The 15385-nt window shown below is 47.2% G+C and overlaps 1 protein-coding gene across 1 annotated transcript in view; it reads left to right on the forward strand.

Moving 5' to 3' along the window:
- The first annotated feature begins 12814 nt into the window (after window positions 1-12814).
- SCARB2 (scavenger receptor class B member 2) overlaps window positions 12815-15385 on the forward strand; it is a 74783-nt gene continuing 72212 nt past the window's right edge. Inside the window, exon 1 of the mRNA XM_040624975.1 lies at window positions 12815-13013. Within this exon, the coding sequence (XP_040480909.1) occupies window positions 12897-13013 (117 nt within the window). The 5' untranslated portion in view covers window positions 12815-12896. The remainder of the gene's footprint in view (window positions 13014-15385) is intronic.

Raw genomic sequence — 15385 nt, forward strand, 5'->3', positions numbered from 1 at the left:
CTATGTACCACTGTACTACTTTCTAGGGTATAGAAACAAGTAAAACCCATGGCTGGCTCTCACGGAGTCGCAGTCTTAGAGCTCAAATCCAGTCGTACTCTACCCGAGAGCTCTCTGTACAGGATTGCTTACTGAAAGCACATTGGATGGGACAGCTGTATAGAAAGTGCCCTAGACCAATGATATTAAGTACAGAGGTGATCATGACAGAAAAGCTTCCTCCTTCCTAACTAGCACCCCTAAATTCCTCCCACCTTAGTCAAAGTTTTGACATTTAGCTTTCAACAAATATTAAGAACCTACTGTGTTCTGGGAACTCTTCCAAGCACTCCAGAATAATCTCATGGTTGAATCTCTCTGTGCCTCAGTTTCTCTGTTTTTATCCAGTGTCAGGAGTAAGGTACACATTTAACAAAATAAAAAGTTCTCCATCTTCTTCTGCATGACGCTTGCTTTTATTTTCCAGGAGGGAAAACTTCAGGACATACAGTAAGGCGTTCCATCTCATTCTCAGAAGTTCGCCATGTCTGATACTGTCGGTACCCAAGACTTTCCTTCTTTTTCTCAAGATACAGAGAAAATTTTTCTTTTTCCTTCTAATATTACCATAGATGGCAAACAAGACATATCACTTTTATAATGTTCTTTGGGGCAATTTTAATAAACCTTCATTAAAATAGATTTGAGAACTGTCTGGAGGAAGGGAACAAATATTGGTAAGGTCATTAATTGGAGTACTTAGTCATCAACAAGAATTATCTAGGTTTCTGTTGTCATCTCTCCTTTATTACAGAAATTATGGCCCACTTATAGGACACGTGTCATTTCTTACAAGGGCTTTACCTTCACCCAGCATTTTTAAAGTCATGATGGTCATATTGCTTTAAAATCTTACTTAAATTACCAATGAGTTATTTTTGTCAGAAGCTGGTGCCTGCTTCTTACAAGGCAATTATTGATAGAAGACGGCTGAGATGGAGGGCTTGTGCAGACACCTGGGGCAAGCAAGCCTCACGGGTCTGGGGTTCTGCAGGCTCGCTCCATCCGGGCTGCCTGGCTCACCTGTCTGCAGCCAACTGCTTTCTCCCAAGCTCACCTGCTGTTCCCTCCCTTGGATTCCACTCCTGCCTCTAAGGCTGTTGAGTCAAATTAGCCTCAGGGAAGGGTAGGTGCAGACTCACAGGTAGGGGGAAGGGTAAATACAAATGGAGAAAAAAAAGAATTTTCCCTAGAGCAGCAATGGAAAGAGACTCCCCCTCCCCTCCCCCCTACTTTTCTCAGAGAGTTTACTTTAGACAACTTGTAATTGCAAATTCTTCTCTGTCCCTTTGAGACGTATGTACATCTTTTTCAAAGCAAAATAAGGCTTTTGCCATCTTTACAATCCAGGAATGTCTTTCTTAAGGGCCTGGGCACCATCTCTTTGATATGGAATCATCAAGAAAGATAGCATTCCTCTCTCCCAGCTTCTGTGGGATGGTAGGAGCAGGTGCCTGGCTCTGGACGGTAAAACCACTACCTGTCCTAAAGATACAGGAAGTCGTATTTTTCCTTTGGGCAAAGGCAACTGCTAACACAGATAGCCATTCAATTGCCAAGAGAATTTAGGATGTACTGTGTGGGACAAACGGTGCTGCCAGGTCCTCTTACTTGAGGATAGTTACTGTTCGTCTTGAGGACATGTACAGAGTAGGTTTTATCCGCCTGGGTAAGTAAATAAAAGGGTGAGATTTTTTTTTCTGCCTTTGCCATCTCTTTAGCTGATTGCCTGTGATGCACATTTTATTCTGGCTTAATAGTTATTCAATTAACAAAACTGTTTTCTTTCTCTTCTTTGTGGAGAGGTTTCCGTGGTTGGCAGAAGATTTCATTGTTAATGGCATTCCCCCATGATGAGTTATACACCACGGGGGGCAGGGCCAGTCATCCCAAGATGGAAAGAGTTTTGTTTACTGAAACCCCTTTTCAGGCAAAGCACTGTACATGTGTTAGCAGAACACTTGGATAAGCCACTTGTAAGTTGGGGACGAGACCCTCAAAGACCAGGCTGGAGTTAAAATAAATTGATTCCAAGTAGGTTGGTTTCATTAACAGCTGTAGGATTTTTAAAATACCGAATATGTGTGCAGATATGGTCCCAGAGGGGGACTTGGAAAGAGGCTGACCTCTGCCACCAATCCCCACAAAGCTTTACATTTGATGTTAAACAGATCTGTAAAATCATGGTTTTGAAGGGGTGCAAAATTATTGTTAGTCCGAGGCATCCACATGTCTAAGTCTGATCCTACCAAACACCTAGAGGGTCCATTTCCCTGCATCAGCCTTCACCTGGAGCCTCCCGGCTGCCTCTCCCCCGAGCTTCGCCTTAGAACTCCTCCTGACAACACCCAAACCAACCGCTCAGCTGAGGCTTGTGAGTCCTCTGTGATCGGAATATCCATGAACAAATGGGGTTGCTTCCCCTGTCCAGCCCTTCGAAAAATTATTGATATCTGTAAATGCCCTTAAAACAGAGCCTGGTATATAGCAGATAATGTTTAACTTCTGATAAGACAGAATAAGTGGAGATTTTTTTTTTTAAGATTTTATTTTTAAGTAAACTCTACACCCAACATGGGGCTCGAACTCACAACCCTGAGATAAAAAGTCATGTACTCTTCCAACTGAGCCAGCCAGGACCCCAAATAATGGAGAATTTGAGAGGTTTCCAACATTAGCAAGAAAAGGACAGGTTTATGCTGTAGACCCCCTAGAGAATCTGGTGATTACATAGGACCTGAGAGGCCCCAACAAGACAAAACTGGGGTTGAGGGCAGGGGGAAGGGAAAAACTATGATTAGAGAGACGATCCCTGGAGGGTTGCGAAGTGGATGCTGTTCGGAAGGACAGGAAACTCAATTTTTAAAAAAATATTTTATTTATTTATTTGAGAGAGAGCAAGAGCGAGAGAGAGCATGCACTAGCAAGGGGGGTGGCAGAGGGAGAGGGAGAAGCAGGCTCCCCACTGAGCAGGGAGCCCGGTGTGGGGCTCGATCCCAGGACCCTGGGATCATGCCCTGAGCCGAAGGCAAACACTTAACGACTGAGCCCCAGAAGACTCCATTTAAAAAGTGATATTTTGTACCCCCAAATATTAAGATTTTATTTCAGGCGAAGTATTGGGCCTGCTCAGCCTCTGGAATTTCTATGTAGAATTCTGGCATTATATTTGGGTGGAACCCTCACTTTTTTAAAAACCGCTTTAGTGGCACCTGGGTGGCTTAGTCAGTTAAGGCTCAGGTCTTGATTTCAGGGTCCTAGATTGAACCCTGTATCAGGCTCCAGGTTCAGTGGGGAGTCTGCCCCTCCCCCGGCTCATGTCCACTCTCGCTCGCTCGCTCGCTCTCTCTCTCAAATAAAATCTTTAAAAGAAATAAAATAAAATAAAAAATAAAATAAAAAACCACTTTATTGAGGTATGATTGACAGTAAAAAGCTGTACATATGTAATATATACAACTTGAGGAGTTCGGAGAGAAGTATATACCCACAAGCACCATGATCTATGTTATGACACCACGTGCCATAAACATATCCATATTCTCCAAAAGTTTCCTCACACCCTCTTCATTATTAGTATCTGTGTGTGTGGTAAGAATGCTTAACATAAGAGCTACCCTTGTAGCAAAATTGTAAGTATGCAATACAGTATTGTTACCCATAAGCACCATGCTATACACTTCATCTCTAGCACTTACTCAGCTTGCTAAGTGAAACTTTGTAGCCTTTGACTCATACCTCCCCTGGGGCCCCCTCTCCACAGCTCCCAGCAACCACTATTCCACTCTTTGCTTCTATGAGCTTGACAATTTTAGATTCCTTCTATAAGTGGTACCATGTAGTATTTGTCCTTCTGTGACTAGTGTATTTCATTTACAGTAATACCCTCTAGGTCCATCCATGTTATCTCAAATGTCAGGATTTTTTTCTTTCTCAAAGCCAAATAATATAATACTCATTGTGTGAATATAACACCTTTCTGTATGCATTTAGGCATTGATGGATATTTAGATTGCTTCCATGTCTTGGCTATTGTGTATAATGCTGCAACGAACATGGGAGTGCATGTATTTCTTCAAGATCCTAATTTCAATTCTTTTGAATATATACCTAGAAATGGGAATCCTGGACCATATGATAGTTCTATTTTTTATTTTTTGAGGAGCCTCCATACTGTTTTCCACAGTGGCTGCACCAATTTACATTCCTACCAACAGTGCACAAGGGTTCCCTTTTCTCCACATCCTCGCCAACACTTGTTTTTCTGGGTTTTTGTTTTGGGTTTTTGGGGTTTTTTTTTATTTTTGTTTTTTTGTTTTGTTTTGTTTTGATACTAGACAAGGACCCTTATTCTTTTTTTTTTTTAATATTTTATTTATTTATTTGTCAGAAAGAGAAGGAGAGAGAACACAAGCAGGGAGACCGGCAGGCAGAGGGAGAAGTAGACTCCCCACCGAGCAGGGACTCCAATGCGGGACTTGATCCCAGGACCCAGGGATCATGACCTGAGCCAAAGGCAGATGCTCAACCGACTGAGCCACCCAGCTCCCAAGGACCCTCATTCTTATTTTTTATTTATTTTTATTTTTTTTATTAGAAAGAGGGAGAGAGGGAGGGAGGGACCTTCATTCTTATTTTTTATTTATTTTTATTTTCTTTATTAGAAAGAGAGACAGAGGGAGAGAGAGAACCTTAAGCAGGCTCCAACCCAGGGGAGCATGAAGTGGGGCTCGATGCAGGGCTTGATCCCACAATCCTGAGATATGACCTGAGCCAAAATCGAGAGTCGGATGCTTAACCGCTGAGCCACCCAGGCACCCCTGGACCCTCATTCTTGAATGTGCGATTTCTTTTTTAGTTCTCACACATAGATATTAGTTCCCACAGGGTTGTCACGTAGTGTTAAAGAGTTTGGAACTAATTCCATAATATCACCCAGCATAAGTTAAAGAATAGGTTTTATTGGTGAAAAAGAGAACTCACAACACCAGGGTCAAGGCTGGTGGACAGTGTACAGATTCTGTTCTAGAGGGGGAAGCTTTTCCCCACCACCCCTTCTTCCTCTACCCCCACCCAGTCCCCTCCGCACCAGAGTAAATCTCCCTTTCTGTAGAACAAGGGGGAGGCAGTGGCCTGTTTGTAAGGAGTAACACACTGCATGGTGCCAGGCATTCTGGATTTAGAGATTTCTCTCTCTCTTTTAAAGATTGTATTTTTAAGTAATCCCCACACCCAGCCTGGGGCTCGAACTCACAGCCCCAGGATCAAGGGTTGCATGCTCTACCGACTGAGCCAGCCAGGCTCTCCAGGGTTTTGTTTCTTTATAGGGGTTGATTAGGAATGCCAGCTGCCCTGTACCTGGGGACCTTTGGGCCTGTGGGGTATGCAGTCTCCCATAAGGAGGTGAAGAAAGCTGAGAGGAAGTTGCCCATCCCATGGGCACGGTCTCTGCTGAGAAAATGAGGGAGTTTCTGGGGTCTCTGCTGACCCCAGGTGAACACACATTCTTGGATAGTCCTGCTCCTTATATTAACAGAGAATGTACTTATAACTGGTTATCCCTTTTATCTTCTCCCTGGGGAAAAAAGGTACTAGAACTTTCTAGAATTGTTTACCATCACTGAATTTTCAAAAGACCTTATTCTAGGAGTGCTTATCACTCAAATCAAATGGTATATGAGAAAGAAAAAGGGGGAAAAGAAAACAACCCTTGGGACCATTTGATATCTCTACATCTCTTATAGTCTGCCATCTTCTTATAAAATTCCAATGTGATTTGTATTTTTTACTGCAGTGCAATTCACATAACATAAAACTAACCATTTTAAAGTGCACAATCCAGTGACATCGGTGTAATTATATTGCTGTACAACGACCATCTTTATCTAGTTCCAAAACTCCATCATCCCTCCACCCACCAAGCAGTCACTCCTTATTGTCTCCTACGCCTGTCCCTGACAGCTACCAATCTTTTTTCTATCTCTGTGGATTTACTTCTTCTGGATATTTCACATAAGTGGAACCATACAATATGTGACCTTTCGTGTCTCTCTTCTTTCACTCAGCATACTGTTTTCGAGATTCACCCGTGAGGTAGCATGCATCAGTACTTCATCCTTTCTGCGGCTGGATAATATTCCACTGCTTTTACATAACATGCTTTGTTTCTCCGTTCCTCGACTAAGACATTTAGGTTGTTTCCCCCTTTGGCTATTGTGAATAGTGTTGCTATGAATATTTATGTGCAAATATTTATTTGAGTACCTGTTTTCAGTCCTTTTGGGTATAAATTAGGAGTGGAATTTCTGGAACATATGGTAAGGCTATGTTTAACTTTTTAAAAAAGCATGCTTGGTATCCTTGTCTCCTCTGGCCTAATTAGAACTGCAAGGAAGCAGTGCTTCTCAAGGTAGGCTGCAGTGCAGTTGAAGCACTCACTAGTCACGAATATTCTAAAACATTCTTTGTTGAGGCTAAAAAGAGAGAGTGTTGGTTATTTATCAAGGAACTGGAAATGTTTCTAAACCAGTAGTTGTAAAGTTAACTGAATAACCATCTTTTTTGACATCGTATTCACACAGGAGGCTTCTGGGTGGTAATTTCCAAGAGGTACAAGGAATGAGGCTCTAGGTAAGAGGTGAGGGACAGGTCTTATTTTTACCCTTTCCAGAATCTAGCACCTTAACCCCCACACCCAGCCCTTTCCACAGCCCTGTCTCCAGTTAGCCAGACGCTTCCTTTCTATCGCTCAAGGCTGCCAAGGACTGCCTTGACCCTCAGGCAGAACCCTCTTCACTCCCCATTCCTCCCCCCAGTCCCCCCACCCCCCAGAGATAGATATTGAGTAAACTTGAATTTTTCATCTACAACAACTACTACTACTTCTCCTTCTCCTCCTCCTCCTTCTTCTTCTTCTTCTTCTTCTTCTTCTTCTTCTTCTTCTTCTTCTTCTTCTTCTTCTTCTTCTTCTTCTTCTTGGGGGGAGTGGGAGAGGAAAAGCAGGCTCCCAGCGGAGGAGCCTGATGCGGGGCTTGATCCCAGAACGCCAGGATCACGCCCTGAGCCAAAGGCAGACGCTTAACGACTGAGCCACCCAGGCGCCCCTCATCTACAACAACTTCTACCCATGGAATAAATCATAAAATAATAACTGTAAACTCTTACGTTGCTTATTTAGCCCTGATTTCATCATGTGCAGGAATCAGACAGCCCTGATATTTCATCATATGCCACACTGAGTTGAAGGGGCACCTGGGTGGCTCAGTGGGTTGGGCATCTGGCTCTTGGTTTCTGCTCAGGTCATGATCTCAGGGTCCTGGGATCGAGCTCCAAGTTGGGATCTGCGCTCATCGAGGAGTCAGCTTGAGGATTTCTCCCTCTCCCTCTGCCCCGCCTCCTCTGCCTCCCCACGCTCCCCACCACCACCACACACACATTCTGTCAGAAGAGACTTTGCTTGTGGCTTCAGGGGACGGAAGAGAACAAAGCAAACTGGCTTCCCAGTTGTCATGTTTCAAACACTCCGCATCCTTAGAAGAACCAGAAAAGAAACACAGATTTGAAGGGCAGGGGACGCTCTTACTTCTGTGCAGCCCCAAGCAGAATAAAACCAAAGCCAAAGCCAAACAAGCTAGAAAAGAGTCCCCTAGCTTGGGGTGCAGAGATGGTAATGGGGAAGACACAGGGCTCCCTGGTTGGAAGAGGGAGCAGACAGGGCCACGGACAGCCTCACAGATTGCTTCTGCTCCAGCATGCTCGGAGTACGATAGAGAAACCATAACGACGGTCTAGTCCAGGGGGCCGTCACTTGTCTCAGAAAGGAATTCTATTATTCTATTAGAAGTTTGGGGTGACCGGGAAGATCAGAAGGATGGAGATGGAAATTTTTTCTTATGAATCCTGCATTGTTCAGGGTCTAAGATACTCTCCACAAACATTTAGACATAACAAATACCAAATCACTAGGGCATGATGGTACACTTTATAGATCGCCTTCAAATTAGAGTAAGAAAGCCAAAAACTTTAGAAAGCTTTTGGAGCCAGGCCTGTGACAAAGTGAGGAAGGCCCAGGGCCACTTCCATTCTTTTTTAGGCTACCGACACATTAAAATAATTAATAAATAACAAAAAACGGTGTTTCAGTTGTCTATCATGGCCTAGCAAACTATCCCATACTGAGTAGCTTAACACACAGCCACTCATGGGCTCACAATGCTGCAGCAGGGTAGGGCTCTGTGGGGACAGCTCGTCACTCCGTTCCATGTAGCATATGGCTGTATTCCTCTGGGAGTTCAGATGGGCTATGATATCCCTGATGGCCACTCATTCTCCAGAGTCTTTCTCCACGTGGCCTCTCACCAGCCAGGGGTCTAACCCGAGCTTCTACCACAGGAGATGGATTGCAAGAAGGTAAAGGGAGAGGCTGGCAGGCCTTTTAAGGACTAGACCGGGAATTGGCACACTAGCATCAGTTCCATCACATTCTGTTGGTCGAAGCAGGTCACGAGGCCAGCCTGGATTTAAGGGGTGGAGAATAAATTCCACAGTGGATTCCAGGAGCAGCAGGTGCCTACAGAGAAAGAGTTGTTGGCAGTCAGGTTTGGAGATTGTCTACCCGACCTCTAAAAATTGTAGTGTACTTTAAATGTTTACACTCAGGTGCCTGAGTGGCTCAGTCGGATAAGAGTCTTCAGTTTGGGTCATGATCCCAGGGCCCTGGGATCGAGTCCCAAGTCAAGCTCCCTGCTCAATGAGGAGTCAGCTTATCCCTTTCCCTCTTCCCCTTCCCCTGCTTGTGCTCTCTCTCCTAAGTAAATAAATAAAATCTTAAAAAAAAAAATGTTTATACAATACTTTTAACATAGTAGCACACAATGATCATTCAATTAACCTCTGTTGAAGAGATCAATATTCTGAATTTCAGGTGGGGCCCTAAGAGCCCTTCCTGCTTCTCCTGTCTCATAGTCTGTTGTCCTGGAGCCTTTCTTAGAGTTTGTGAAGGAAGCGTTTCTCTTTCTGTGTCCCGAACAACTGTGAGTTTCGCAGCAGGTGCCAACAGTCATTCATTCATAAGGGCACTTGTTGTTCTCAAGTTCCTGTTCTTCTGACTTTAGGTATAGAGAGGTCCCTGGGAAAATTCCTGATTGTCTCCCTGCCAGGGCGTCAGCCTCGCCATCTAACCGGTAGTGGCAGCAATCTCCTCCCACACCGGCTGACCCTCAAGAGAGTGATGGTCAGGGGTTACTAGTCTGTGTACCTGCCATGTAGCCACGACTCCTGTATGTAGAGTTGAGTCTCACCTGTAGAGTGAAATGATTCTAGAGCACGAAAAAAGACTTAAGAATGCCAATTAGCAGTGGCAGTGACATGCCCTATAGATCAGAAATAAGGAGGATGTTCCAAGGGGCTTTGGGAAGCTTGCAGGAGAATGTGGGGGCTTGGGGCATAGTCCCTATCCGTAGCGGCCATGGGGTGGAGGAAGAGAGAGAACTGAACCGAAAGCCGGCCAGGCCAGGTGCTAAAAAGCTGTGTCAACTCTTTATGATATAACAGAAATTACTGTGGGATTACAGACTGCTATTTGGGGAACATGGGTGCTTTTTTTTTTTTTTTTAAGCTGTTTATATTTTCTGTAATTGGGTCCTTTTGTTAGTGTTTAGTGCATTTTTTAAATGCTAGTCTGGTCAGCTGTGCTAAGAGGAACCAAGAAAGAGGTTTTTGTGCAGTTTGGACCAGAGTTTTAAAGGGGAAGCAGCTTACCAACCGCCTGACATAGCGGAAACAATGGAGTGGTGTTGCCTGAGTGAGAGAGCCTCAAAGGGAAGGTAAACTGAGGGCAATGGGGTCAGAAACCCTTGCTCAGGAGCCCTCCCCACACCGAGATGTGTTTCTCAAATCTGGGCCCATCTCTCCATCTGCATAGTCTGTTACTCCTCTAATGGCCCAGACAGGAGGCAAAAAGAGACGTCAATTAACAATGAGAAGGAAGACTGCCCTGGGATTGGTGGCCCAGGGCTGGAGTGGGTGTTAGCTGTGGAGTTTGCTCTCAAGAATAGAGCTAGCAAACAGAAAATCTAGTCTGGGGTATGGGGGAGGAAGGGTTCCATTTGAGCATGAACTGCTGGGAGCCAAACAGGAAGGAAGGAAGGTTACCAAATCTTTTTTCTATTTAATGAGGGAGAGGACACACACAGATTGCAGAGAACCCCAACCATTGCCTAGGAAGGGGATGAGCAAGGGTTAGTGGGCTAGCATGGTCGCTTAAGCAAAGTGGGGCATGGGGAGAGCCAAGATAGATAGCCAGAATCTGAAGCAGAGATGGGGGCAGAACAGAGCATTACCATGGCAGGAGTAGGGGTAGGGAAAGGCTGCTGATTGTGGGTGCATGAAGACTGGGGGCCACCCAGGCACTGTGGCCATGAGGCTTGGAAGAGTTGAATCATTCCAGACCTCTCCCCTCCCACCCCCCTGGAGCTGCTGCTGGGTAGAGTTGGGAGTGGGCACCACTGTCACTGTCAATGTCCCAGGTTCAGTCCTGCCCCAAACTGAGTAACACACCAGGCTAAACCCTAGTGGATCAAAACAACAACAGTCCTTTATTTTGCGTTTCAGGTGAAACAAGAACCTACTCTGCTTCATATGTCTGGGGCCCATGACTCAAATGGCTGGGGACAGCAAGGGGCTGGCAGTGCATCTCTCTTCCTGCAGGCTTAGGCCATCTCCCTATGGTCTCTCCTGTGTTCTTCTCCAGCATAGAGGTCTCAGGCTAGCCAGACCTAAAGGTGGCTCAGGGCTCCAAGAGCAACAATTTCCAGATGCCCAGACAGAAAGAAATTGCAAGGCATTTATGATCTGACTTCAGAAGTTCCAGGATATGTGATTTCTACCATATGCTATTGGTTTAACAAATCACTAAATCCAGCTCAAATTCAAAGGTAAAAGATATATATCCTCTCAATAGAAGGAGTGTCAAAGAATCTGCCACCATTTTTAATGCATCTCACGGGGTCCTTAACAAAGTCTCCGCCCTGAACTCCTTGTCTGCAGATTCTCACTGATGGCAGCTGGGAGGCAGCAATGCACGGGTGGAAAAAGCAGGGGCTTTGGAGGACACCAGCCTGCATTCCTGTCTAGGCAGGATCCACCATCCAGCAACTGGTTGAGCTTGTTAGGTTACCTCCCTTTCAGAGCCATGGTTTCCTCGTGTCAAACAGGAATAACACCATTATAATGACCAAGAAAATGTACTTCTCAGATCTTCCAGTGCAGAGCATAACTGACCAATGGATCTGCCCCAGAGACTGAGATCCGCAATCTATCCTCTCATATTCATCTCCAGCTTGGTGCAGAGGCCATTTTGCTGGAGCAGCCCATGACTAAGTACAAGAGGTCTATTCCTGGGAGATGCTGGACTCCTGGGACAGGCCAGTGTGGCTTGAAGGCCCCCCACAGCCTTGCTGAACTTTCTTAGAGCTGCACTGTATTATAAGATGCCTGTGCTCCCCGGCCTTCCACCCAACCATCCTTCCTTGCTTCTCTACGTAGCTCACACCTGCATCCCGGGTCCAGCTTCCTGTGTGTGTTCCCTCATCAGCCTCTTGCAGAGTATTCCTGTCTGGCACTACTTTGGGGGGAATGGGACAAATAGCCACCAAGTCACAAGGTTGCTGTATTAAATAAAGGGGTGTGTGTAAGCACTTAACCAAAGCTTGGCATATGGTTGACATTCATTCAACTAACACTGAGTCCCTGCTCTGTGCAGGCTTTAGCCTGTTTGCCTGGGACATAATGGTGAGCAAAGCAAATAGGAACAATGTCAAGGTCACCAGCTTGACGCTTCTTACTGAGTCTCACTGCTGAGGGATAAAGTCCCAACTCTTCTATGGGACACACAGAGCCTTTCAGAGCCTGACCCCAACGAACCTCAACACCTGAGCCTAGAAGCAAAAGGAACTTCCCCCTTTCCTCTTTCGATCTTACTTTCACCCCCAAAGTCTTAGCACACTTTTTTCCGCTCCTTGAAATGCCTCCCCCTCCCTTGTACACACCCCTCATATGAGAAACTCTTACACATCCTCCAAGATCCAGTTCAATTGTGGGGTCCTAGGTCACCCGGACAGAACACGCTTGTGGGCACAGATCTCAGCATGCACCTCATAAAAGCACTTGTAACATTGTGCAGTAATTGCTGTAACAGTGTCCCTGCTAAGCGGTGAGCTTGTCTAGAGCGGGGGCAAGGTGGTATCCACCCCGAATCCCCACTGCCTGTCACTCGGTAGGCCCGCAGTTCACATCTGCGGAGCGAGTGAGTGAATGGGCCGGGGAGCGCAGGCGATTTTCCGGGGGGACCGGGGCCTGCGTCGAGGAGGCGGGGGCGCAGCTGGGCCCGGCCGCGGTCGGGGAGCCGCAGGCGCCCGGGAACCGCCCGGGACGCGCAAGGCTCGCGCGGGCCGAATCGCTGCAGCCGCCGCGGGGCACATGACTGCGGGCTCAGCCTCCGCCCCGCCCGCTTCCCCGCGCAGCTGCTTGCTGGCCGTCCCCTCCCGGGGCTGCGGCGAGCCGGGCCGGCGAGCGTCACCGCCCTGCGCGCACCCGCTCTCCCTCCCGACGGTGCGGGGCGGGCGCCCGACTGCCCGAGCGAGGGAAACCGAAACCGAAGCGCCTCGTCCCACTCCCGGGCGGCCAGCCAGGTGCACCGGAGCCGGGAGCCCCGCCGCGGAGCCGGGAGCCGCGCGCAGCGCCGCGGCCGCGGGCGCCGCAGGGTCCCGGGTGCTCAGGCTGCTGCAGCGGCGGCGGCCCCTCCCTCCTTCCTGTGCAGTCGCCGGCCGGCGGGGCCCGGCCCGGGAGCGGCGCGCAGAATGGGCAGGTGCTGCTTCTACACGGTCGGGACGCTGTCCCTGCTCCTGCTGGTGACCAGCGTCACGCTGCTGGTGGCCCGGGTCTTCCAGAAGGCCGTGGACCAGACGATCGAGAAGGTGAAGCGGGCGGGCTGTGTGTGTGTGTGTGTGTGTGTGCGCGCGCGCGCGCGCGCGCGGGCGGGCTTGTGTGCGCGCTCCCGTATTGGGCGGGGGACTCTTCCAGCCCACCCCCCCGCGACTGCTGAACCTCGTGCAGGGAACCTCTGCACCCTGGCAGACCCTCGGACTACAGCCCTCCTTTCTTACTTGGCTTCTCGGGGTTGCTAGGTAAGGGTTGAAGGAGGATGGAGAGGAGTAAGATAAAACTGCGGATCTTGAGTTTTTAGAAAGGCTTTCACTTACATTCTATCGTTTGCCTCCCCCTCCACGCCCTCCCCACACCCCAATCTGTGTTCGGCCCGAACATATTTCCCTCCTTCTTCATGAAAAAACAAACCTAAAAGAAAAACACCGCAGCCCAGGCAGGTTTGTTGGCTGCTTGCTGTGGCCTTTGAAGTGGTGTGGGGCAGGGGATGCGCAGGGCTGTGCGGTCTATTGTGCTCTTGCCTGCCCGGGCTGGGCAGGGCTGGGCAGGGCCTTTGGTAGGGAGGCAGGCCTCTGCGCGGGGTGACATTTCAGTCCGTCAAAGTCTGCGCTGGTTTCCCTCCGACTAAACATGTGGTATCTCGTATCAACAGTCTGGGTTGCTTTGTCTCACCACGGGTTCGTGCTCTTCTTAAATAACCATAAGCTTCAGGCAAGGGTGCATGTAGATTCTTGAAAGAATCTGAACCTGCCTCTTAGCCTAGTTGAGCAGCCTGGAGAGCTGGTCACTTCGGAAGACTTCTGAGTCATTTGACTTACCCAGTGCTCATTCCTTCTGCCTTTCACCCACATCCATCAGTCTGTGTGGAAAGAGGAACAAGAGAGAGTTACTGGGATCACTTTTTCTCTAAAAAAAAAATAACAATAAATGAATCATTGGAGCAGCCTTTCTTGTTAGCACCCATAGCCCCATGCTTCATTTCTCCCACTGGTTTGCATTTGCTGTTGCCTGGATTAAAAAGCCAGTTTGATCCCTGAACTCCCAGTTAGTCAAGCTGTCTCATTCAGGTGGCTACAGACATTCCTTTAATAGAGGTTGCCATAAGCCATCAATTACTGGAAATCTGGCAGTTAAAGGCAAATAAAAGAAAAAGTCATGGTAAAGCATAATTTAATTTTAAAGTTCACGTTATTGTGGGAAGATGAAGCTTACTGTCTGAACTTCTCAAAGGCCACTGTGTTCCCTGAGCACCCATGTTCAAGGAAAAAAAAAAAAAAAACGGATATAATCTTCTCTATTCCTGGCTGCCTGAAAATCCATGGCAAGATTGTTTAAGGATGTAAACTCTTGCTTGGTTGACCGGGGTTAGGCAATCCAATTATAGTCAGTATGTGAATCTTCTTGTGTGGCTTTAAAAGGCTGTTTCAGGAGAGCCCCATGAGGTGAATGGTCTCCCCGGTGCCTCAGATATTAGCAGCCCTCGGATGCTCTGTGGGTCTCCATTTCATGGGCAGGTAGGGAGGTGGCTCTAAGGCAGCTTGCCTGGGCCTTGGGTTTGCATTGATATTTGATGATTGGCTTTTTAATGCAGTTTTCTCTGTGAGGAATGGATTCTGATCAAACTAATAAATTATAGTACAAGAGAAGTGGAGTTTCCAAATTGCCCCACCCCATTATGGAACACTGAACAGTGTGGCATATGAAATTAAATGACAGGGCTAGTTTCCGTGGACAGGAGTAGTGTAAGTCAGCCAGAGGTCATGCACTCCCATCCTTAGCGTTCTCCTCTCCTGGGTCACCTGTAGTGTGGTAGCAGGGGATAGTGGGACAGCGTAAGGACTCTGTAGTCCACACTCCTCCACGTGAATCCTGGCTCCACCATGTACTAGCTGGGTGACCTTGGGCCAAGTGCTTAACCTTTCTTGATTCTGGGCTTCCCCGTCTGCAAATGGGAATCATAACAACTCAGAAGAATAGAGAGGGTATAAGAATTATTAGGGAAAATGAGTAATTTTCATGGGATATAGTTAGTGCTTTGTAAAGAAGTTTTATTTTTGTTAGAAGCCACATGAGTACAGACAAAAGAGTTGAGATTTGAAGTCAGACACCCTGTGTTCAAATCCTGACCTTACCATTTGCAAGCTTTTTGATTCTGGGCAAGTTACTTAACTATTTCATTACTTGGGAAAGTGAGGATGTTAGCCATCTCAGGCACAGTGGTGCATTTACTGTGAAGCACCCAAAACTTACTCTTCGAGCCCTCACTTGCACAGGCCCTTCCAACACCCTGTATCTAATTCTGTATCCAACAGCCCTGCCTCTGTGTGTGCCATTGGGAGACCGAGTGAGCTAATCTGTGTAAAGCACCCAGCACAGTATCAGGCAGGGGATAGCTGATCAGTCA

Source organism: Ursus maritimus, unplaced genomic scaffold (assembly GCF_017311325.1).
Source record: "Ursus maritimus isolate PB19 unplaced genomic scaffold, ASM1731132v1 scaffold_8, whole genome shotgun sequence".
NCBI classification, from domain to species: Eukaryota; Metazoa; Chordata; class Mammalia; order Carnivora; family Ursidae; genus Ursus; species Ursus maritimus.